Source organism: Diadema setosum, chromosome 3 (assembly GCF_964275005.1).
Source record: "Diadema setosum chromosome 3, eeDiaSeto1, whole genome shotgun sequence".
Classification (NCBI taxonomy): Eukaryota; Metazoa; Echinodermata; class Echinoidea; order Diadematoida; family Diadematidae; genus Diadema; species Diadema setosum.
This window is the reverse complement of record NC_092687.1, coordinates 11,658,733-11,684,345: the sequence shown is the minus strand read 5'-3', so window position 1 is coordinate 11,684,345 and position 25,613 is coordinate 11,658,733. Positions and strand designations below refer to the sequence as shown.

At 39.3% G+C, this 25,613-nt stretch overlaps 1 protein-coding gene across 1 annotated transcript; it reads right to left on the bottom strand.

The window, feature by feature from the left end:
- Nucleotides 1–2,365: 2,365 nt before the first annotated feature.
- On the bottom strand, nucleotides 2,366–24,472 carry LOC140247034 (tRNA (guanine-N(7)-)-methyltransferase non-catalytic subunit WDR4-like). Its single transcript, XM_072326333.1, has 11 exons — nucleotides 24,363–24,472; nucleotides 22,715–22,839; nucleotides 21,565–21,702; nucleotides 19,407–19,541; nucleotides 17,894–18,050; nucleotides 16,714–16,826; nucleotides 15,631–15,688; nucleotides 8,999–9,165; nucleotides 7,388–7,586; nucleotides 6,064–6,124; nucleotides 2,366–3,691 (listed from the first exon to the last, which is right to left on the bottom strand). The coding sequence occupies exons 2-11, from the start codon at nucleotides 22,786–22,788 to the stop codon at nucleotides 3,324–3,326; spliced, it is 1,470 nt and encodes a 489-aa protein (XP_072182434.1). The 5' UTR covers nucleotides 22,789–22,839; nucleotides 24,363–24,472; the 3' UTR covers nucleotides 2,366–3,323.
- Between the last annotated feature and the right edge of the window lie 1,141 nt (nucleotides 24,473–25,613).

Below are 25,613 nucleotides of genomic sequence, written 5' to 3'. Positions count from 1 at the left end.
TTTAAAATGATGAATAACTCGGCTCAAATGGACACTCCTAACCTATCTAAATATAAATATTGGAAAGAAAGCACACACTTTGGAAAAATGTAAACTGAGAAAAGAGGCTCTCAAGTACAGGGTCTATTCAAGCGCTTAATCTTTACCAAGCGTACTAGCTGTGTGATGAATGGGACAAAAAAAAAAACAAAAAAACAGGATATGAACCATTGGAGCAACAATATCAAAGGGATTATCAGATTAAGCTGAAAGTGAGCATGCTTTATTAACACCCTGGGCTTTGTCCATGATTACTGCCAATTTTCAAAGCAGTAGCATCATCTTTTCTTAAGTTATTAGAGTTGAAAGTTAAGAGTGTACAAAGGGTTTTTCAGAAATGAAAAGGGTATTCTTTAAGACACGCCTAAATCACAGTACTGTAAGTGGTTTCTTTCTTCTTTTGTGTGTGTTTAAATTCTCGGTCGGCAAAATCTGTGAGTACACTGTCGGCAAAAACTTTAATTTTGCAAATAAAAACCAAAACTATAATCCAGTTATTCTTTTATTTATTAAAGAGAAATTAAAATCAAATGCAGGCTTACCTGAAATCCTGTCTCTTGAGTAGGCCTACTTTATAACATGCTTGTACCTACACTGAGCGGTATCGCTGTGTGTGTGTTGACCATCAATACACTCAATGCGCGGAATCTTTGTGTGTGCATGTGCGCAATGACAAGTGGCGAGTTCGAAACATTTGCTTGCGTGGTTAATTTCACACGTCTTTTCAAAACATTTTCGCGTGATGTTAAATTCACGGTTCAACCTCAAAGCATGAAAATAAAACCACCGCGAAAGAAACCACTTTTACAGTGTACAAAGAAAGCGCTCAAGAAAAACTGCTAAAAACACAATTTCCTGTCTGTTTTATGATCCCAAACTTTACCACAATTGAGAAAAAGATTTGCTCTTTCAGAAAATATGAACAACTCAACATTGGCTAGGTTGACATATTCAGTCCTCACACAAAATCAATGGTGCGACTTTTCATTCATTTTGTGATGGGACGGTCACATATGTATGACTTTAGTGCAATGAGTGGAAAGTAGGCTTGTTCTGGTTCATATTGCTGTATCATGTTATAATTCTGCAGGTTTATTTCCATTTATACACTGTCAGTTTGTGTCAACCCATACAGAATACAGAAAACTTCTTGTAAGTCAAAATTTTGGCCAGTCGGATCCACCTTTTGAGATCTCTTTGTTTTGTGATGCTTTGTATGTGGATATCTCAGCCATTTAAAGACTGATTTTTTTTTTTTCAGATTAACATCAAATTCCTCTTAGAAATGTATGCTCTTTAACATTTCATAAAATGTTTTTTTCTAAGTATTTCACACAAAAAGTTTAAGGCTAAATCCTAACCTCGACCAATAGTATACCATCTTCTTTGATATCTGAGGGAATGGGTCTCGAACTTCTCCAACATCTACAATATTCTCTGTTTTAGTGGTCAGTCTATCATATACAAGGGGCCAAAAACAAAACAAGTAGACGACATACATTTCCATGACATTTGCTCTTGCCACAATTTGCTGCAATGAAATATCTGCATGCTAAGCCAAACATAAAACTTACCCCAAAACATAATGCTTACCCTTATCCTAGTCCTCACATTAAACTAAACCTAAACCCTATCACAACCCTATTACACCCTATTGCAACTGATTGACAAATTGCCCTACATCAACATAAATAAGCACTGAATTGATCAGTGTCTTAGTAGTAACCAAGATAAAATAAATTAAAAAATCATGGGCGTACATACTCTGGCAGGATTCGAACCTACGACCTCCTGATCTCCGGACAGGCGTCATCTCCACTAGACCACCGAGCTTCCGCCCGACAGCAAGTGTTGGTTCTAATCCTTATAGCATGCAGCGGGTACTGCGTAATTATTCAAATTCATGAAATTCTTCCGTCAAGATGTTTTCATTGCAACTGAGTGACACGTCGATGTAGGGCAATTTGTCAATCAGTTGCAGTGAAAACATCTTGACGGAAGAATCTCATAAATTTGAACCCTAACCCTTCTTAAAAGTCCTTTGAGAAAATACGACCAGAACAATTGTTGCCGGAGCAAATGTTGTGTCAGTTAGACACACACAAGGAGGATTACTATTAAAACATATGTCCTGCTGGGGATCTTTGTGCTGGATTTTCAACTTCAACTCTGCCATGGTCTACAATGTACGCCACACAAACCTCTAAAGAGAACCCATTCAAATATGGATGCAGAAACAGACAAACAGGTGTAAACAAGTAATACACACATACACACATACACACACACATGTCAAAAGGAACAATGCCACTATAACCCAGACATGTTTTAAAAATCATCCTTTATTTGTAATTTTTCCTTATTCTCCTCCATAATTATGCACATTTTCCTTCTTTCTTCACCTGTCAATACCTATCCAAAATTGTTCTACAATGGCGCTATCCAAAATAGTGAATATCGTGTTGGTTCCCAAAGGACCTTTTGCACACAGACTTTGCCTGTGGGAAAATCTCGAAAGTTTAGGCTTTGGCATATTGAAAGTTCGGCTCATTAGGGATTCTGCAGGTACAATGTATTTCTTGTTTTACGCCCGTTTACTGGGGTCAGCATGATAATTCTTTCATCAGAGTGAGAGTGAAAATTTTGTGAATTACGTGAGTCTTGCGCTGATTGCGTGAGAGTTGGCAGCTCTGAAATAGGGGACATAGATAACTTGAGCTGCAGCCACAAAGAATGATACCTCTGTGTCTTTGGCTGAAGACCTATATGGTCTTAAAACACTGTAAGTTATGTCGGCTATGACTGGTGGGCTTCTAATTTAAGGTAGAAAAGATGAAACACTGGGTTATTCAATGAGTCAGGTGCAATGCTATGTCGATGCATAGATCATCTATTGTTACGGCCATACTGAAGCTTCCCCCCCCCCCAACTTTTGGCTGAAATAAACAATAGAGTATTAAAAAACAAAACAAAACAGCGTCTAAGTGGAACAGGTCTCTAGCATAATAGCAACTGTACCTTTACACGCAAGTATATTGTCCAGCTAAACCTCGGCTGCACACACTTTCAATGTCAGTCTAGATCTCATCCACGCAATCATTTTCAATGGCCACAATGTCCAACGCTTCTTTGGATTACAGCCATTCCTGTTCGGCATCCCCCTTATTCTTATCACCATGGCAACCCTTCCATTAACATCTACCTTAGCTCCAGTTGAAATAGCCTCATCTTGGTGGCCTACAGTCCATTATGTCTTTGCTGTATCAGTCTTTGCTTCCTGACTATCATAAATCTAGTTTACTTTTTTTGGCATCATTACGCTCCTCCTTCAATTCATCATCATTCGCTTCTCCGTCACCGACGGCAACAGTTTCTCCTTCCACATCTTCATCTTCTTCTTCTCCATCCTCACTGTCATCTGCATCATGTATTTCCACTGATCTCTCTTCTTGGCCATCACTTGCCCCCTCGATGGGGCTTCCCCTATCCAGTCCCCCCTCCTGCGCCCGTTTCTTCTGGAGTCGACGCCGCTTGTGGCCCTTCTTGGCGGCGAAGTCCTGGATCCTTTGCTGCTTCCGCCGCAAGTAGTCTGGCATGTTGTCGAAAGGCACCTTGTGGAGACCAGCGAACTCACTTGGGACATTGCAGGAGCCTGTCGTGAGATTGTAACCAGAGGAGGTAAAGAAATTACACAATAATAATTGAAAAGCTGACAAAATAATTTCATATTAAGACAAAAAATATCACCTTATCTACTCTAAGCTGAATTCATTTTGTTTGCATGGATTCTCCCAAGGGTTCTGGCATTTTTAACATCCAAGCACTTATAGGAGTTAACTCTTAATGTGCCACGTTCGCACGTCCGACTCAGTCGACGGCGTGCCACCTTCGCATATTCTGCTCAAACCCACAAACCTGCCGAAATCGATCAATAAATTGCCAAATGCCACAGTATAATGAAAGCGTTTCTCGCGATTCCCTCCCTCTCATATATAGCTTGCAATTTTTGTGGTGATTGACTAGCAAGCTGTGCTCCCTACTCGATTTTCTGTAACTTTCTGTAAGTTTCTGTAACTATTTTGTGTGCAAATGTCATGCCTTTACAGCAATGTAGCTACTGGTCATTTGAAAGAAAAAGACTCATAGGTATTTCATACAATTTACGTCAAAGCAAAGCTTGGCATTTTCTCTACACCTTTGCTCACTACATGTCCAACTAAACAAATGTCTACATAAGTTACACAGATTTGAAAAGCAGAATGTTTTCTCAAAGCATGGATACGTTGTTGTCTCAGAATAATGTGGCACACAGGGGGTTTCCACCATGGCACATTAAGAGTTAAACTTAAAGGACAAGTTCACCTTCATACACATGTGGGTTTTGTGAATGCAGCAATATTAGTAGAACACATCAGTGAGAGTTTGAGGAAAATTGGACAATCCGTTCAAAAGTTATGAATTTTTGAAGTTTCTGCTCAGTCACGGCTGGATGAGAAGACTACTATAGCTTGTGATGTCACATGCGTACAACGATATAAAGAAAGCATAAAGAAAATTCAACACATTTTCACTTTTCTCGCATAACAAAAGAACACTTGACTTCTCTCTTTCAGAAAGCAGGGGGAATAATATTACCCTTAACATACGTCAGTAACAAGACGAAAAAATGTGCACTTTATTCAAAAAGTAAAGTTTTGTGAAATTCTCTTTTTATTTTCCTTATATCGTTCTACGCATGTGACATCATACACTGTAGTATTCTTCTCATCCAGCAGTGACTGTGCAGACAAGTCAAAAATTCATAACTTTTGAACGGATTGTCCGATTTTCCCCAAACTTTCACTGATGTGTTCTACTAATATTGTTACATTCACTCAATCCACATGTATATGAAGGTGGACTTGTCCTTTAAACTTAACATCTGGATCAACATGGGTGTCATTGGTGAGAAATCCTTTGCAGGGATTAAGGAACTGGGCATGGTATTGCACTTCACTGGCTCGTCCTTGCAAACCTTAGCTCATCTCTTCTGGCTCCTGAAGAAGCCCGTTTTCTGCATTTCCTCATCCACACATCTCACTTGAGGTGCTGTAATGGCTTGATGGATGAGACCACTGACTACCAATCACAATGTTCCTGATTCCAGGTCCCCTGGATGCAGCAATTGAGCCCCCCGGCAAGGCATCTTACCCCCATTGACTAGTCCTTTGTAGGCTACTTCAACCCTAACTAGGCTGGAGTTCTTTTCATAAAAGTCTTATAAGAGACTTTTCGCTCGTAAGACACAATTATGAGAGACTTCATGAAATGGATTTTACTTCTCCTTGAAAGTCTCTCATATCTACATAATGAGCGACTTTGGCCATTCTGAGATTTACATATGTGTATAAAGACTTTTATGTGATGACTTTATGAAACGGACCCCTGGTCTACTTTAATACCATCTAGGTAGATGATACAGCCAGTCATCTTGTCCCATGCACACCTTAAACTCTAGTAGGTCCCCCCCCCCCTTGCAAATCCTTGTTACCCAATAGTTTGTACGTATAATTATTTGTTTTTATAAATGTGCAATATTTTCTAGTATTTGTAAAGTATTTACTGATTGCTAATTTTAATACATGCATTAGCGAGGGTTAAAAGGTCAAAGGTTAAGTGAAAAAACATATTTATACAGTCATGTACTGTTTGTGGATGATTTTCTTGAGAATTTTTGGGTCTGGGATCAAAGGTCAAGGATTTAAGGCAGGGTCGAAATGTTAAGGTTTTATTTGTTTGTACAGTGTTTTCGTCATTTTCATATTCATATTGCTAGCTAATTTCAACAAATGTATTTCTTTTATAATGTCGTATATGTATTTTATTGTAAAATGAACAATTTCAGCTACTGAGCTGCATGTTCTTGTTTTATTGTGAATAAACGTATATTGAATTGATTTGAAATGAATTGAATTGAATTGAAAATCTACCAGCAACAAATTGCAGGAAATGGAGTCACTTTCAAAATAAAGAAATTTTACTTACATTTTAGGAAGTCCCAATCTCCTGGAGAAGCTAGTTTATCCTCCGATGATGCTTCGAGGAACTGAATAGTTACAGATGAGAGGCAAAAACAAATAAGAATCACACTACACAAGGAACACACATAAGGTGGAATCTTGTTACAGTGCACTCCCGTTATAACGAACACGGTTATAACGAAATTCCGGTTACAACGAAATTAAATTTAGGGCCGCAACATTATCAACTCTATGTATTTTTATTGTTTATTCATTCGGTTATAACGAAATTTCATTATAACGAAAGAAAACTGCCGGTCCCGAGGACTTGGTTATAACGGGAGTCCACTGTATAGAGAGGACGGATACAGCATAACAAAACCATCTAGCAACAACGTGACTTTGCAGGTCGATCCAAACTCTTTACATTTCTTTTTGTACCCTGGTATGGTGAAATATCTACTAAAACAAGGTGATCTTCAAGGTTTTCAGTTCCTTGCAAAAACCATGTTCCCCTGTTATTTTCACAATTTTTATCGACATACGGCATTTTAGCAGCACATTAAAAATGTGTATTCTCGTCCGCCCAATTTTCACTGTGCAATATGAGAGCATTTTGAACAAAATGCGTAGGCCAATGTTTTACAGCTGTAATTCCCCATAGGCTACCATTGTTAGTGGTGGCGCAATAATACACTGTATTTTGTCTCATCTGTTGCGCGAGCGCTTGCTGAGTGCGCAAACACTTGATACTGTACTAAGTACATGTACGTGAACTCTTGTAACAACTCACGAGCGCACAAACATCTTGTAGCATGAACAAGTGCAAGTCACTCCTTTTGCATTGCAGAGTCGACTTCAAAGTCGTGTAGAAGAACAGTACGCGTCGCACTTACATATCATTTCTGTAAAATACTCAACTTCTATGCATGCTTTGTTCACAAAACATTGCCTTAACAACTACAAGGCTTGGCCAACTGTCAACAACTGATGAATACTAAAAGAATTTCTACCTAATGGAACTTAATTCGAGGCGGCAGGTGAATAAAATGTTTGTTACGAGGCTGAAGGGAAAAGAAATATCCCTGTATTTGAATACATTACAAAAATAGTCCATTGTGTGGATACCTACATTGTATCTCAAATTTTGTACAAGATTTACACAGACACGCCTTCTAAATATGTTTTTTTTTTTTTTATATTTTACATGACAAAAATGGTCTATTGTGTGGATAGCTACAGTAACAGTATATCAAACTTTGTACAAGATTTACACAGACATGCCTTCTCAACATGTTTTGTTTGTTTTATATATATTTTGTTGTTCTTGCTGTTGTGATTTCCCGTACCTTTAAATTTTTGTCCTCGCACGTCTCCACCCGATAGACGACGACGGGTTTGGCCGGGTCCGGGAGCAGGATCCATAACCTGCCATCGGGGTTAAAGGTCAGGGACCAAGGTGGACAGGAACATTCCAGTCTCACAATCTCCTCCATCGTCCATTTACCGTCTAGCTGGTCGACACGATAGACCGGTACAAACGGCTGCCTGTAGCAGTGTTCACAGTAAAGTGGAATCCCGTAATGATGACGTCAGATGTAGCAAGACACAGCCCGCTCCCGGTTTAATGAATACAAATTTTACGATTTACAACAAAGGACAAAATCAAGTCCAAAAATTACTATAATTTACATATTTTATTTGAGTTTTTTATTAAAAAAAAAATGTAATGACAGAAAACTGCTGATTATCAGGACTTCATTTGGCAAGAGTCGCATCTACCTAATAGAGGGAGGTAATTTTGCAGGTCCCACTCCTATTTCATTAATTTGTTTTTATCCCTGAACCCGATAAAACAAGGAAATTTCAGCAGTCCCATCCAGCTTGTCTTATCGATGTCCCCCTGTAAAAGCCTTGACAGGAAAAATACCTGGTACATATACCTTCACACCACCACTTAACACAACAGAAGTGAAAGTTATAAAGACTGTATTCTTAAATAGACTCTTGCTGTGCACTAAAGGGGAGGGGGATTAACACAATGGCGTATTACTCATAAGGGCTCTATGAAGAAAAAAACTTGGGTCTACCACTCACATAATATTGTATTCAAATTGTTTAACAAACTTTTTGTATGCATGTTCATGTCGGTATGGTATACTCTTTTTTTCTTCTTCTTCTTTTTTTTTCCAGTAATTTTGCTGTAAAGGCACACGGTCAACCTTACCTATCAAAGTCCAATGCAAAGGGCCTGCAAGAAAACTGTTCGACTTAAAGGTAGGGAATACCTTTTACAGACCTCCCAAAATGCAGCAAAACATTAAATATGAACCTCAGGGGGCTTGTTTAGGCCACTGCTGAGAAATTTGGAAGTCAACAGTTATCTACAATTTGAATAATGCACAAAACTCAACTACTCAGTAGTTCTGTGTGTCAGCCACACTTAGCCTTTTTAATGCAGTCTTCTGTATTTTTTATCTATAAACACAAATCTAAAAGTATAAGAGCTGATGTAATATAGAGTGTGTGGCAAGAATGTATATAGAAATGTTTGTAAGTTTTGATGAACTTTCTTCACAAAATATACATGATGGACACACATGCAGTGCATGGGTCTGCAAAGGTAGCCTAGTAATGTACTGGAATTTACGGTGAGCCCCGAAAAAAATTCAATTCAAAATCTAACGGTCAATAAAAATGTACTAAATGTTACCTTCCACTTTCAATACTTTATGGGAGTTTCTAAAATGATACTCTCGTCAACATACCACTGTATTTATACAACTCTTCATTAAAGGCATGCAAATGGGATTCCCTACCTTTAATACGTGTATTTTGACTTACAAAACAAAATCATCACATGTTTATATCTGTCTAAAGTAGAGTCTCTTTTTTTTTTTTTTTTTTTTTTGACTTAGGCAATTTCGGGGCCTGTAGAAAGCAATAGGAGTTAAGCTCACTGTAGTATTGTCATGGCAACGAGATTGTGCCTGCAGCAGCAACTCAGGCAGGCGACTGTCGCATCCGTCTTTTCTCCCGCGTCAGAATCGCCGCCTTTCGCCCAGTTGAAGGAAGCTCTGCACAGTTCTGTCGCTGTTCGGTAGTCCCACAGCCTGAGACTTGAGTCCTGTCAGTATGGAATGGTGATTTATAATAAGCCGGTTTGAAGTTAGCTCATGTGCGAACTCATACAAATGACCTGTTTTTTTCTCAGTTGGTTTACAAACTGGTTGGTGCTACAAACTTCCGAAAGTCTACGACCCGCTTATTGACCGTCACGTGATAAAGGAGAAGAAGGGTCATTCTGCTGATAGAGGCTTGGCATTGACAGCTGAAAATTCCAGAAGCTTGTACTGAGATTAAAAGTTTAACACCAATTCTAGTCCGGTCATTTTTAAAGTATCATTTTGCAGAATGTGTCAGAAAGGAATGGACATTAAACAGAGAGTAAGCTTCCTCACGATAAAAATATAATTATAGGCAATACACAGATACATTTTTTTTTTTTACATATGTGACCCGCTTCAACAAAAGGATCCGAAAGTCGGGGAGGACAATTTTCTGAAAATGGCATGACATTATTCCCTTACTCTTCTCCTTTAATTTCATATATAGCCCAACTCATAAAAGGACTCGGTTGCGGAGATATCAATGATTTTATTAGCCCATGTTAAGTGGTTGAGGAAATAAGAGTTTCAACAAAAGCGCCTTCAAAGTTTTCCTTCCGACGCTATCATGATCAAGGGGAGGCGAGACATTTTTCACCCCTTGACAATAGAAGGCATGCTCCTAGCGACCTCCACGATGTTCATTCAAGCTTAGCGCCAGCGGTCTACGCACAACCAATCAGTAACCAGGATGCCACGCACTGACCAATAAGATCACTCCCTCGTTGCTAGGGGTAGAGTCTAGCTGTGGCGCTAAGTCCAAATTTTCGGACACATTTCTGTTACGTTGACAGTCGGAAAATCATGGCCAAGAAAACCACTGATTTCTTGCCTTTCCTTTGACCATTTAGCTTCGAAATTTCAGCAGCTGATAGACAAAACATTAGACTACAAAATTATGCCAAAAACAGAAATCAGATTGTTTTGACCAATTTTGATGATGTGACTTCAAACTCGATTTTCTCGGCTCAGCAGTCAGCGACTTTAGGATCCTTTTGTTGTAGCGGGTCACATTAAATATTTAGGTGATACGCTATCAGCGTATCACCTATTGTGATTGTCAAAATCTCTCTTTATTTTTTTTTATTCTTCTTTCTTTCTGGACAATTTTGTGTCGTCAATATCTCAAGAATGACATTACGGAATAACATGACATTTTCAGTCAACATGTCTCATGACAAAATCTAGCCACAATAAGGTTTTCATGACAGTAACATGTCTATGACGTCATCTAGGCGCCATTTTGTGATTTTCAGACCTTGTCACATGATCGATCATAACTTCATAACTAGATGTCATTTCTATATCATTTTCGCTGGACATAAAGTTCAGGTCACGCTCTATCTTGCCTTTTAACGCTAGTTACCCAGGTCATCATTAGGCGCGCGTAAGCGCGCGTCAAAAATTTAAAAGGCTCAAAACGACTTCCCAATGGGAAATCTCGAAGTTTCAGACAATTTTAAGCGTTTCAAACATTTTCTCGCGTGCGCGTCCGTCCGCGCAATTTCGCGCGCAGGGCGCGTAAGCAACATGGAAATGCAATTTTTTTGACTGATTTGGATTCCTGATACTTTGAGTAACAATATCCATTGATTTCCGATCGATTTCGACCCATAACAAAGGAATGCACAGGCGTCAAAGTTGAAATTCCGCACGCGCGTCTGTCTGCAAATATAGTGGAAAAACATGTCTTTGTTTATTTCGTCATAGCTCTTTAAATCGTCCGTTGACCCTATATTTCTAATTGCATATCACAAAAGCATATGAATTGTAAATAACATTCCAAGTATCAATATTACCAGGAAAACGCGATGACGTCATCATATCGTCATTTTATATAAAAAAAGTGGAATTGATTTTTTTGAGGTACTGTTTCTGACATTCATTTGCTTGTATCTCTGTTGTTTAACCTCAATATTATCCCAAATTCAGATATGTTGTACTTTGAACATTTGCCTCTCAAGTCCATGTGATGGTTTTGAAATATGATGACGTCATCATACTAGAAATTGTGATTAAAGGTAAAGACTCAAAATTGGACAAGTTTACGTGTTATGTCTATGGGAGGTGATTTTTTTTCAAACCATGCATTGACTTGACAACGTTTAAGCACCTTTACCTCATCTGATTTTGCTCCATTTCCTCTGAAACATAAATATGTTGTAGCTGAGACAATAAGCTTTAGTAATCATGCATTTTATGTTTTCAAATCTCCTCATCAGGTTGATAATTTTGTAGTTTAATACTGAAAATGAGAATGCAATCTGTACGGAACGATTCCCAATTTTTCTTTGCAACTGTATATTGATCGAATCCACGCTGCCACTTGTGGGAAGTTGAATAGCGCCATCACAAGTCAACACTGTCACGATAGTATTTAGATTTAAGTTTCGCACTCGATCTTCAGGACAGCCATGTGGCATAATCAGTTAGCGCGCTGGTTGTTCATAACGCCATACCGGAAGGCGAGAGGTTCGACTCCCGCAGGACTTTTATCCGTTCTTTCTTTTTTTCTCTTTTTTTTTCGGCAGTTCAGCTTTACTCCGATGTCATTTATCGTACTATTTTATCAAGTGTACGTAACCCGTGAACGCGGCTGCTCTATTTCACTTGTTTTGTATTGGAGTTTGGAGATTGGGTTTGGCTTCATTAATTTTGTCACACTTAATGTTGTAAATTGCCCCTTGTTACAGTGTCCCGCTTGCCACCTTTCGTTTGCTCTTTCCTTTTCTCTTCATTGGTTATTGTTATACTGTAACAGGATAGGTAGCAACTTGCAGGAATGGGAGCTGAATTGATTAACTCTAGTCCAGGTGTATGGCGTCTCGCTCATCTCTTTGAAATTCCAGGTTGTTATTGTTTGACCCAATAACGGAGTTGTAGACAGGTTATATGTTGTTATAGAGGTATCTTGTGCCACATGAGTGGAAAGCATCACTGTTTAGAAGTAGTAATGAACTTTTTCATGTTGTAAATGGTATCAAGATTTAAGATAAATATATATATATATATAGATAAAAAAATATTAAAGATACATTTCACATCCAATCTTCGGTACAGCCGTGTGGCTTTATAGTCGCTTATCGTGCTGCATGAACATTATGCACTACCTTAGGACGAGATGTTCGAGACCCGCAGGACGCTATCATTTTTTTTTCTCTCTCTTTCTTTGTTTTTCTTTTGGCAGTTCAGCTTTATTCCGATCGATGTCATTTATCGTATTATCTTATCAATTATACTATCCCACGACACACAGTCACTCAAGTTCCTTTTTTTTTTTTGTCGGAGGCTGGAGGTTGGATTTGCTTCATTTATCATACGTATTGTTTAAATTGCCCTTGGTACAGTGCCCCGCTTGCCACCTTTCCTTTTCTCTTTCCTTTTCTCTACGTTTGTTCCTGTTACACTGTCACAAGACAGGTCGGAAAATAATTTACATAACTCAACTGGAGCAGGAATGGCAACTGAATGAATTAACTCTAGGCCAGGTGGCGTCTCGCTCATCTCTTTGAAATTCCAGGATGTTATTGTTTGACACAATAACGGACTTGTAGACAGGTTTTATGTTGCTATAGAGGTATCTTGTGCCACATGAGTAGAAGGCATCACTGTTTAGTAGTAGTAGTGAACTTTTTCATGTCCCTCCATGTCAATTATAGTGTGGTTTAAAGGGGTAGGGTGTCTATCTGCCAAAGAAAAGGAAAAACTTATTTTCGTCATTGCTGTTTCTCTATACGTAACCGTAGGTAATGAGTGTTGTTGGTATCTGAGCAGTGAAGAACAGAGCATCAGGCTAAAATCCCAATTAGTTACACGCGCTAAGCGTTCAATTTGATATATCTTTCTTTATGTAGTCAATCACTGCTATGGAGTTACAGAATGATGTTATGACACGTTTCACTGAAAGTTTGTAAAGCAAAGTTTATGTCCAATGCAAGCAATTGTACATGAATAATACCTACCATTGATTTCAGAGGGAAATTATGGTATGCCTAAATGTAAGGGTATCATTGCTTTGGAATTGCTGAGACAATATGCTTGGCACGAGGGCTTCCACTTCTAATAACTGATCCCTTTGAAGATGTGTCGGTCACGGGTGATCGTCATAATTCATCTTTCACGTAGAAGCTTACGTTCCACACTCTTGGTTCGAGAAGACTTACCATCATACTTCAAATTGTTATTAAAGGTAAAGACTCAAAATCAGACAAGTTTACGTGTTATGTCTATGGGATGTGATTTTTTTTTTTATGTGCATTGACTTGACAACGTTTAAGCACCTTTATCTCAGCTGATTTTGCTCCGTTTCCTCTGTAACTTAAGAGGAACAATAAGCTGCAGTAATCATGCATTTTATTCTTTGAAATCTCCTCATCAGTTTGACAATTTTGCAGTTTAAAACTGAAAATGAGAATGGAATGTGGACAAAACGATTCCTGATTCATCTTTCACATACATAAGTTTACGTTCCTCGAGACTTATGGCCGAGTGGTTAAAGGCGACGTCTCAGAGACGTGAGGTTGCACACGTGCGGGTTCGAACCCCACAAGATCACGAAACAAAATACTTATCTATTTTACTTTTTTTCTTCAATTTTGTATTACATATTCGTCCATGTAGAAATCACATTCGTATATAAACGCACCTATACACACACACAGACACACACACACCACACACCATATCCCTCCTTTTTGTGTTGGAGACCATATTGCTTCGACTGCTGCAAAATTTTGCAGGCTGACTTTGTCAAACCGATCATAGTATGTAATGACGACGACGGAGGTGTTGTACTTTGAACAATTGTCTTTCAAGACCATGTCATTGTTTTGTACTTTGATGACGTCATCACACTGAAAATTGTGATTAAAGGCAAGGTATCAAAACCAGCCGATTATAGGTTTTATGTTTACGGCACATATTTTTCCCAAGTTGCCAGAAATGGCATAGCGACATCAGTAGTTACAAGGCCGCATTTCCGTCTAGCAATGCAATACATGTTCACGCGGCCACGTTGGTTGAGTGGGCATTGACTTTTCTCCCTGTAATATCTATACATTTCTTTTTTGCCTTACCATTTCCGTGGATGTCCCGTGGCCGAGAGGTTAGAGAAACGGTTTTGCATGCACGCTCAATATAACTTCAATGTGCCTATATCACATTCTTCTCCTTGTCGATCACAGATGACCGACATCTGATGACCCCAAGCGTATCACCTAACTCGTCAGTCTGACGAGTTTCATATCTCGTTGACATTAGGTATCCACTATTTTACTTTGCAAGCATGGGAATGCAGTTTCAAAGCAAAACAGCTGGAACTGCTAAATCTGCGATCATAGAGTGGTAGCCCCACAAGCAAATTAAACTCTGGGTTGGTTTGGTTTGATTTACGCTACATTTACACCATGTTCCCAGCGGCCACGGGTGCTCCGTTTCAGGACACCATGGACAAAGCAGGATGATTGTGAGACAACACTGGGGGACAAGATGGCAAACGTGACAAGCTGGGATTGTCATGGATGCCGTGTCAGATTTTTAAACGGTCAAAATTTTTGCCACTTCAGTCACGGTGCTGATGACAAACCTACATCGTAGAAGGCCATAATTAAAGGGGGCTAATACAGCACAACTTTAGAGTTGCCTCGTAATAGACTGTAATAAAACATGGAGCCAGTTCGTAGTAGGAGCTGACAAGAAATGTGTGTAGTCTAGCCTGACCAGATGCCAGGTAGGGGATACCTTTTACAGACCTCCCAAAATGCAGCAAAACATTAAATATGAACCCCAGGGGACTTGTTTAGGCCACTGCTGAGAAATTTGGAAGTCTACAGTTATCTACAATTTGAATAATGCACAAAACACAACTACTCAGTAGTTCTGTGTGTCAGCCACACTTAAGCCTTTTTGTTGCAGTCTTCTGTATTTTTTATCTATAAACACAAATCTAAAAGTATAAGAGCTGATGTAATAACATATAGAGTGTGTGGCAAGAATGTATATAGAAATGTTTGTAAGTTTTGATGAACTTTCTTCACAAAATATACATGATGGACACACATGCAGTGCATGGGTCTGCAAAGGTAGCCTAATAATGTACTGGAATTTACGGTGAGCCCCGAAAAAAATTCAATTCAAAATCTAACGGTCAATAAAAATGTACTACATGTTACCTTCCACTTTCAATACTTTATGGGAGTTTCTAAAATGATACTCTCTTCAACATACCACTGTATTTATACAACTCTTCATTTAAGGCATGCAAATGGGATTCCCTACCTTTAAAAACATTATCTGACAGCGAAAATATTCATTGGAGCGAGGACTGGAACAAACATAAAGACTACATTACGAAGGGACAAAAAGGGGAGAATAACTCCCCTACCCAAGACGCATTAATAAGCGAATAAAACCGAGTGGACACTCACCCCTGCTGCTGATACCAAGAGATCAAAGGAGGGCAGTATGACTAGCCTGTTGACAAACCTGCAAAGTACCAAATACATTTTTATGAAATTATTTAAAAATTGAAGGAACCTGCAAAGTATCAAATACATTTTTATGAAATTATTTACAAATTAAAGGAAAGCAACACCAATTGAATGTAAACATATCAGAAAAGGTACACACAGATTAGAATCACATTTGCAAAACTCTATAGATAATGATCATTTCTTGGATTTCTCTTCACAGACATCATAGCAATGTTGTAGATATTCCTTAGGTGTATTTCTTTAAGGAAAAAACAAACAAACAAATAAACAAAAGTCTTCGTAAGCCCTGTGGCACCTTTAATTTTGGTGGCCTTCCACTTTCACCCTTGACCTTTCACCCCTGCCGCAACAGGCAACTTGGGGATCATTACGTTTAATTTCTGATCTTCATATTACATTCAATTACTATTGAACATTATTAGCTGGAGTAATCGGTGGAAAACTATATTTTCAATCAAAGTACAGTGACCTTTGACCTCACATTTGCCCTCTTCTCACTGCGGCGTACATGTGTCTGCAATTGGTTGTCAATTCATATTCACACAGTCCATCAACTTATAGCAGCACTGGGCTAGTTGTACGAGTAGGACAGGGATACTGGTTTCATGTCTAATATCTCTTATCAAATTCTTCATACAGGTAATGACAATGGTGATAAAAGTCAGCAAAAAATGTTTGCTGCATTTCCATTTTGTCATTCCCCCACCCTCCATAAAATGTAGGAGTGCGAGCATTGTGTGCTGATATGGTTGAATGTGACATTTAGCGGAAATTTTTGCGTTAGGTTACTGTAAAAGTGGAAGTTTTCGCGCATTTCGCGCAACCAGAAACCAGCGCGAAAATAAAACCACGCAAATATTTTTGCTTGCCATATGTTCCAGTAGTTGATGTCTTGATTCTGTGGAATTGAAAACACGCAAACCTCTTTTTACCCGGCCGAGCGCGAAAAATTAGTCATGCAAAAATATCCACTTTTACAGTATACGGACGGTTGTTATAGATTGATCTTAGACTCACTCTGTATGCCCAAGGCAGAATGTGTGGATGCTATAGGCATTGGGAAGACAGCTCACCCGAATCTTCTCGTCACGCTCGGCGGTGACGATGAATTGATTATCTGGTGACACAACCTAGAGGGGAAAGAGATGATATGAAACCTCTTTCTCATGATGGGGGGATGAGTAAGGGGATGTATTCCTTTCTAAAGTAAAACTTCAATTCAAGTTGAATTGAGTACTCCAATACACAGGAGTACTAACAAACAAAGAAACAAACAAACAGAATAGCGAACATACTGTTGAAATAAGACCAAAACATACCCAAGGAATACAATTTTCTAGTTTCTCAAGATTGCACACAACAAACAGATGGAAGTGGTACTTTTCATGAAAAAACTAAGTTTTTTGTGGAATTTTCCTCATGTTTTCATACATTATTGTCCATAACGATGTCATAAAGGGTAGTAGTCTTCTATCTCATCTAGTGACGATGGCACCCAAATTTAAACAGTTCAAATCTTTTAAATCTACTGTCTGATTTTCCTCAAACTTTTATTATGTGTTTTACAAATATTGCTGCTTTCACTCAATCCAAATTTATGGGGTTTGGTCTTCTTTATGATGCATTTACATCATGTTCTCGGCAATCACAGCAGTCACATTTCAGACCACCATGGACAAAACGGGATAGACGTGAGACAAGCTGGTAGGACGGAAAGGCAGACATGACAGGCCGCGATTGCAGTGGACGTCGTGTCATATCTTTCAAACTGTAAAAAACTTTGCCATGGCAGTCTCGTTGCGAATGAGAAACCCAGTAGGCCGTAATAAAACATGGTGAACGCAACAAAACGTGACTGCACGTAACACGCCGTAACAAAACTAGGAGGCGGTCTGTAGTGAGGCGTGACAGAAAATATCATGTAGTCTAGCCTGACCAGACACCCTGAGAATATCATCTGACAGCTACATGTTCACCGGAGCGAGGACTGGAGAGATGAAGACTAGACTACAACGGGGGAAAAACAGGAGAATGTCCCGTCTACCCATTGTGCACTACGTTTCGTGCAATTGGGGCTGGCATGACCGCTGGGAACATGGTATAAATGCTACATAAATGTAATAGAAGTACAAACCTTGGTAACTTTGTCTAAAACACACTCTCTAAAGAGAAAGTTAGTCAAACACAGGGGACTTACCACATCTAGGAGCATGGAGACATGACCCAATATAAGAACTCCATCGCCGGCTGGATCCCTGATGTCAAACCGATAAACATCCCCTGCCTTGTCTGCAACAAAGAGGCCAGCATCACGTGTGTCAAAGGTCACTGCCATACACCGTTTCGCAACAACTCTAGAACCACAAAAGGGGAAACCGACCAAATAAAAATACACATACAGAGAATAATATTCATACCTGTAGGTTTAATGCATGACTGTACAACAAGTTAAGGAATTACCTGGTACAGTTGAACCTCTCGTATCCGGACAAGTCGGGACCGGGGCTCATCCGGATAAGGGATTTGGCCGGATACGGGAGACTCAATGCTTCATACATGTACATATACATACACATGTAGGTCCTACTGATGTAGCCCATTGTAGAACCACATGTAGTAATGATAAATGTGTATACTGCAACCTTTTCATTGTTACACTCAGTAACAGACCCCAAAATAGAGGTGTATGTTAATGTTGGAAGTAATATGTAATTCATGTGTGTTTGTGTAGGAGTTCTCAAGGAGTTGGGAATCCCCCTTTCCTCCCGTAATTATTAATAAAAAAAAAATAAAAAAAAAAAAAATCACGGCGAGATTGCGTCCGTATAATAGAGAGATCCGGATAAAGGGAGGCCGGATAAGAGAGGTTCAACTGTACCATTCATTACTTAATCTACAGGAATGGATAAAAACAAATGTAAACGACACCGATTCTTATTAAAGTTATTGATAACAAAGTTATGCATTTAGAATGATCACCCAGTGCCATGCTTTTCCAGGTGTCTTGAATACTTGGAAGACAAGATTGTTCTGAGCACTCTAAAGACAAGTTCGTGAACTGGTTTATTTCCTATTCAGTAGAGTATCTTTTCTTCCTCACTGTGCAAGATACACAGTACATCTGATGTATTTTAAAACTTGTAGGACATAAAATGCTCTGAAGGTGATTATAATCAGATATCTATGAGAAAAATTTTGATATCCACCAAAGGTGGATCTCTTCAGCCTCAAAGAGGGAATAAAAAATAAAACAACAAAAAGAATGAATGAACAGCAATGATGACATTCACAGCTGCCAACATAAAAGACCTGGTAGGGTGGGGATTCACACATAGGTGGGCTGCTTCATTTGCTGCCCACCGGGCCATATTTATGTGGAAAGCTTATTCGAAAAAGGACTCATAAACCTCAGTGCAAGCCTGCTCAGATTGAACTTGAATAAACACCTACATAAATGAAAATTAAACCAAGAAAATTTGTGTGGAACATCCCTTTGAAAAAAGACTCATGTAACTTGGTGAAAAAAAAAAAAAAATGAGTGTGAATTGGCCCATGCTAACTAAACAGAAAACATCTCCATAAATGCAAACTAGACCAAGAATATGGCTAATGGAAAGTTCCCAAGAGAAAGGATTGATGTACATTGTAACTACGTGCAATTCTGCTCAGAGTACAAATAAATTTTCAGATGGAAATTGGGCCGTGCTCACTTTGTCCACATTTTGGTCCAGGAGTTCTCTACGTCCCACAGTGACAGCTCCTTCTGGTCCGTGCAGGCAGCGAAGTGGCAGCCACTCTTGGAGAATGCCGCTGTCAGAACCCGTCCTGTCGAGATATGAGGGTCCCTGTGAAAGCAGAAAGAATAATTACCCTACACGACTTTGCAAGGATTTTATGGAAACCTCTGTGTAATTTAATTTTCATTCGTACAGGAAGAATTTTAACCATTAACCCTAAAAGGGCGGGGGGGGGGGGGGGGTGGGGATCCATCACTCCCCTTGACGTTTCGCGCTATAATTCAGTAACGCAAGAAAACCTCGTCGTCACAAGGCTTCTTGATTTTCTTTGTTCAAGTCTCGTGCAAATTTTGAGACCAAATTTGCAGAATCCACTCCCCTCCAGTTTTAGCATAGCAAAAAAAAAAAAAAAAAAAAAAAAAAAAAAGCCTGGCCTGATTAGGGTTGGTTAAAGACTAGCCCGGAGTATTGCTCAGGGAGGCGTCTATGAGAAATATGTGTTATAGCAAAAGCATGTCATTCTCAATGGGTTAAATTCAAAACTAGATGATAATCATTCTTATCAAATTGGGATGCAATGTATAATATATTTGAGACTGAAGCTGCTGAAATACAAGGCAAGTCCCAAATTGTGTCTCACCCATTCGCGTACAAGAAATTAATGTTTTTCTAACTCCCAGAAGTTCATTGACCCGCCTATGACCTTTGACCTTGTGATGACCTTTAATTCCCCAAGGGACATCTACCTTCCAAGTTTGGTCAAAACGGACTTAGGGATCAAAAGTTATGAGCCACAGTCGAAACGTGCCATAAAAACTTACAATGATAACATTGGGCCCTAAAAGTTCGTTGACCTTGTGATGACCTTCACTTCCCCAAGTGACATCTACCATCCAAGTTTGGTCACAAACGGACAAAGGGATCAAAAGTTATGAGCCACAATCGAAACGCGCCACAAAAACTTAACATTGGGCCCTAAAAGTTCGTTGACACCTGTCTGTGACCTTTGACCTTGTGATGACCTTCACCTCCCCAAGGGACATCTACCATCCAAGTTTGGTCACAAACGGACAAAGGGATCAAAAGTTATGAGCCATAATCAAAACGCGCCATAAAAAGTTAACATTGGGCCCTAAAAGTTTGTTGACCCCTTTCTGTGACCTTTGACCTTGTGATGACCTTCACCTTCCCAAGGGACATCTACCATCCAAGTTTGGTCACAAACGGACAAAGGGATCAAAAGTTATGAGCCATAATCAAAACGCGCCATAAAAAGTTAACATTGGGCCCTAAAAGTTTGTTGACCCCTTTCTGTGACCTTTGACCTTGTGATGACCTTCACCTTCCCAAGGGACATCTACCATCCAAGTTTGGTCACAAACGGACAAAGGGATCAAAAGTTATGAGCCATAAATCAAAACGCGCCATAAAAACTTAACATTGGGCCCTAAAAGTTTGTTGACCTGTCTGTGACCTTTGACCTTGTGGTAACCTTCAAATTCCCAAGGGACATCTACCATCTAAGTTTGGTCACAAACAGACAGATACATCAAAAGTTACGAGCCATAAACGAAACGCGCCCTAAAAACTTAACATTGGGCCCTAAAGTTCATTGACCTCTGCCTGTGACCTTTGACCTTGAGGTGCCCTTCATGTTTGGTAAAATGTGTAACTTTGTATAACCACTCTTCCCTCCAAGTTTGATTGAAATTGAAATCCTCAGTAGAGAGTAATTAAAGTTTTTGTAGCGTTACGGACAGACGACGGACGGACGGACGACGGACAGACGGACGGACGGACGGACGACGGACAGACAGACGCCGCAGGAGATCCCTTAGTCTCCCCACACCTCCGGTGGGCTCAACAAAAACTAGAGAAAAATCATTAAAATATATATGCTCATTCTAAAAATATCTTCACAAATATTTGTCAAGTAAAGGGTGCAGTACCACTGAAAAGATCTTTTTTTCTAATTGATGGCACTAACATTACTTTAAGAAAAAAATGAAAATGGCATTTATCCACCTTTGCATTCAAGCTTTTCATTCATTCTTACGTGAGCCAAGAAAAAAAGTGGACACTATAATCTACTCAGTATGATCCATTCATAAATCTACTTGCTTTCACTTACATCTCAACAAGAGTTGTGTCTTCAGATCTCCTCTGCTGTTCCTGCTTCGATGCGTTCTTCGACTTTTTCTTCGCATTCTGGCCCTCCTGCTCGACGGTATTCGCCCGCAGTTCAAACTTGTGCACTGTAGCGGGATCTCTGCAGGCCCAAAGAGGAAATACCAAATAAAACAACGACAAAAGAATGAATGAATGTCGATGCAGTCATTCAGGGCGGTCAATTTGAAAGACCTGATGGCATGGGAATTCATATAGGTGGGCTGATTCATTCGCTGCACATCAGAGTACATTAAAAAACCACTAATAGCGCCGATCGACAAATACGTTCATTGAAGCATACGCTCATTGGTAATGGCCGACTCCAGTCGAGATGAGTGATAGAGCTGTACACAATTTGTTACAGGGGTTTTCAAATGTATCCGAGCCGAGCCAGCCCTCCTGCTCCATGGTACAATATCTCCACACTACTGGGTCTTTCAACAGAAAGACCTGTGGTCTGTTTCATGAAGTTACGAGTCTTTACATCAGTCTCAGCATAGCCAAACTCACCCATATACATAGCTATGAGAGACTGTCAAATCCATTTCATAATGTCCCCCATAAGTGTGTCTTATGAGCAAAAAAAAAGATCTCATAAGACTTTCAATTCATGAAACCAAACCCAGGTGATCTAGATTATAGGAAGCAATCACTGAGATGCTGGTGTATCAGATGCATCTCACAAGGTCAAAATATCACCCTCATCCGGGGGGCATTGGTATGCTACCTTCAGTTGAAGAAGGAATTTTCCTTCAATAAACTTTGGGAGCAGAACTCCTATATTCTGCGACAATCACTACCCAGTGCTTGATGATTTTCAAACTCATAGTCATATTACAGAACAGGGCAAGTCTGTCCCCTGAGCTATCCAATAATGCATTTAATACCGAGATACCGAGAATTGAAACTCAATGCCAAGCTCATAATATGAATATGGGACTTGCCTGATAATGTCTGAGCTTCTTGCCAAAAACTCTCAAGAAGTATTATTAAAGTTGGAGGAATTTAAATGTTAGTAATGCCACGGTTAACTTCATGTGCCTAGTGCTGACTGGCACAGAAAACTCTACACACTGCATAAATTTCCTGACAGAGAAAGAGGTAACGGTCACCTCAAAGCCGAGACCCGGACTTCTGATCCACTGATGGTGACGACGTAATCTCTGCTGCACAAAATCTTTGCCATGTCCGTCAGTCAACATTAAGTGCAGTCACAGTGCCCAGATCAGCTTGCCGTCTACAGAGCAAGACAAAATGAAAATAGTGTCAAGATATAATTTTACTTGCCTCAGATTTATGTCCCAAGGACAAAAGAGAGTTGGTGAATAATTATATAGCAGATATAATATTATTATCGTTTGACAGTTCAGTATTGCCTTGATAAAGTCACAGACATCTAGAAGCTGAACAGACTGCATAATAACACTTTATAACAAAGTTGTTTTGATGAAAATCAGAGTGGAATGTTTCTTGAGAATTCAGCTAGTCACCTCACATATCTTCTCTCAAAACCTGATAGAGGTCAAATCCAAAAGCAACACATTAATATGATTGTCATAAAACAACAACATGCCTGTGATATGATCAAAATAGTATCAACCTGGACAGATCATATTTTAGTAGTGACAGCACAGGGATTTGAAAACATGCTAACAAGATTTGAAGAATATTACTGGGATAGAATGTCTAGTAAGATCTATGAGTGTGGTTCTTACCTCACAGACAGGGGGCTTTGTGTGCCAAGGTGTAAACGCAAAGTCAAGTTTGTCATATTATTCAGAGATTGCAACACGGCTCAGGAGTGCTTTTGGAAAACATTCCAAAGCCATAAATCTTTTAACAGAAATGCAGCAACCTAAATGCTGGTCACTGTGTGTACATAATACATTCCCATGACCCAGCTTTATTTAGCAAAGTTAAAAATGCAGATAATCTTGCAAATGCAAGCTTTGCTGTTAAAATTTATGTGAACTCGAGTTCTAACGTTATTATAATACTTCTAACGGTTACCGGTATTTTGACTTAATTGTTACTAAGTAAACTTTAAATTTATATCAATTCATAGTCTGTGGCTAGTATTAGATCTAGATCTACCAACAAATGGTAACATACGGTTACGTCGGTTACGAGAGTTTTTAATGTAGGCCTAATACTTTACCCTACTGTGGATGTGGCATGCAGCTGCAGGCGAGTGGCGAATTGCGCCGTATAGCTAGAGGCTAGTCAGTGCTAGTAGAGCTATCCATCATGTAGACTACATCATTCATACATGTATGTGCCGTACTGTCCGTAGCTCTAAAACGAAGCTACTCTAATTTACTTTTTATTAGGGTAGGCGGGCCATAATAACGCCAGTAACGGCCAGGCCCAAGCTGGGCCAGGGCTAGCATCTTCGATCTTGCACTTGGATTGTAACTGTCTAGAACTCTAGTGTCTATACACAGCTCAGTCGCTGTATAAATAGCGACAGCGGTGCTTCCACAGCGTCTGGTCGGGCTACTTAATGTATTCTTGTTTTAATACAGAACTAGGATCTAGACCAGACTCTAAAGAGTTAAATTAGTAGACTGTAACTGTAACGCTAGACGGTCTATCTATTTAGGTAGGCGCTGGATTGCAAGAGGTTACAGAGCCACACGAATAATATCGTCTGGGACCATTCATTCAGATTCACTACTGTTCATTCTCTCACCACAACCGAAATTTTAATTTCACGAGATCTAATATAATACAGAAATAGTAACGTATGCATACGTTTACCTGCAATTTTCAAAGAAAGTATATAAGGACCAATTACTGTAGAATAGCCTGAAAAAGTGGACTGTTCGTAAAACGTGGATGGACACGCAGACTTTACAGCACAGCTGTAAATCACAGCTGTAAATACGAGCGAGCAGGCTGCTCTACTAATCCTACAGCTAGACTTCTTACGTCGTAAGAGGGCGCCTTGTTTCACATTATCACAGTAAGTTCTGCAGTGCCGTAATAGTTGCATCGATAAGTACGAGCAGACGCCACTCGGTCTGGAAGCGCCAGATCTACCACTTCGGATTACTGAGTATAAAACCAGTAAGAAAGCAAGGAGCTCCAAGGTCCGTTCCATGAAGTCATATCACATATATAGAAGTCGCTACATAAATCAGAGAATGGCCAAAGTCGCTCAGAGAATATGACAGACTTTTACAGAGCTACAAAATACATTTCATGAAATTTCATAAGACTTTTTAACGGACCTATAGAACCAAAGTGAATTACACCCAAAACGATGCGATTCGATCAGTATGAGATGCAGACAAATTTGGACAGTATACGTATTTTTTTTTTTTTTTTTTTTTGTGAGGACAATTCGCTTAAATATTATGAACGTTCACAATTTGATCAAATCTGTACCGGGAATCTCCTGTGCCCCGTCATCGCCTATAAGAAGGCTATTAATATTAGGCCTACACGACATATTTACGAGTGGAATTAAGGGGTGGTGTTGAGAACTGGCTTCACGCAGGTTTCGAACTTTTTTTGGTGAGCTTTGAGAAACATCTTTGAAAATTTCACAGATGTTTCTCCGGGAGATTGTAATTCCAAAATGAATTCAACGTTAATTTTGATGAAAATTGGTCTTCCAATGGCTGAGATGTCACAACGATATTGAATAAAAGATGGGACCCACAACCTTTTGTTAGGATCGATTTGTTTTAATTTGTTTTTGGATATCTCAGCCATTTCAAAAGCGATTTTCATCCAATAAACGTTTAATTGAAGAGTTCGTTCGCAAAAACCGATAAGTCCATTTTTTAAGATTTGAAGGACGCTCTCGGTCATAAAGTACAAAATAATACCTTTTAAATGACATTTTGGTCCCTATACATAAATGAAGGTACAGTACATTTTTGAAGTTATGGTCAAAAGAAGCAGATATTTTCTTATTATTCTTTTTTATTTTTCCTTACCTTTAATCGCAAATATCTCCATTTGGCAAATATGGACTTATCGGTTTTTGCGAACAAACTCTTC

Excerpts from the sequence above, each read along its gene's own strand:
- LOC140247034 (XM_072326333.1), bottom strand. The coding sequence starts at position 22,788 with ATGGCAAAGATTTTGTGCAGCAGAGATTACGTCGTCACCATCAGTGGA. Across the intron at positions 15,689-16,713 it reads TTCTGCCTTGGGCATACAGA|GTTTGTCAACAGGCTAGTCA; the intron begins GTGAGTCTAAGA and ends GGTACTTTGCAG. Across the intron at positions 7,587-8,998 it reads GTTGCCATGACAATACTACA|GCAGCCGTTTGTACCGGTCT; the intron begins GTGAGCTTAACT and ends ACACTGCTACAG.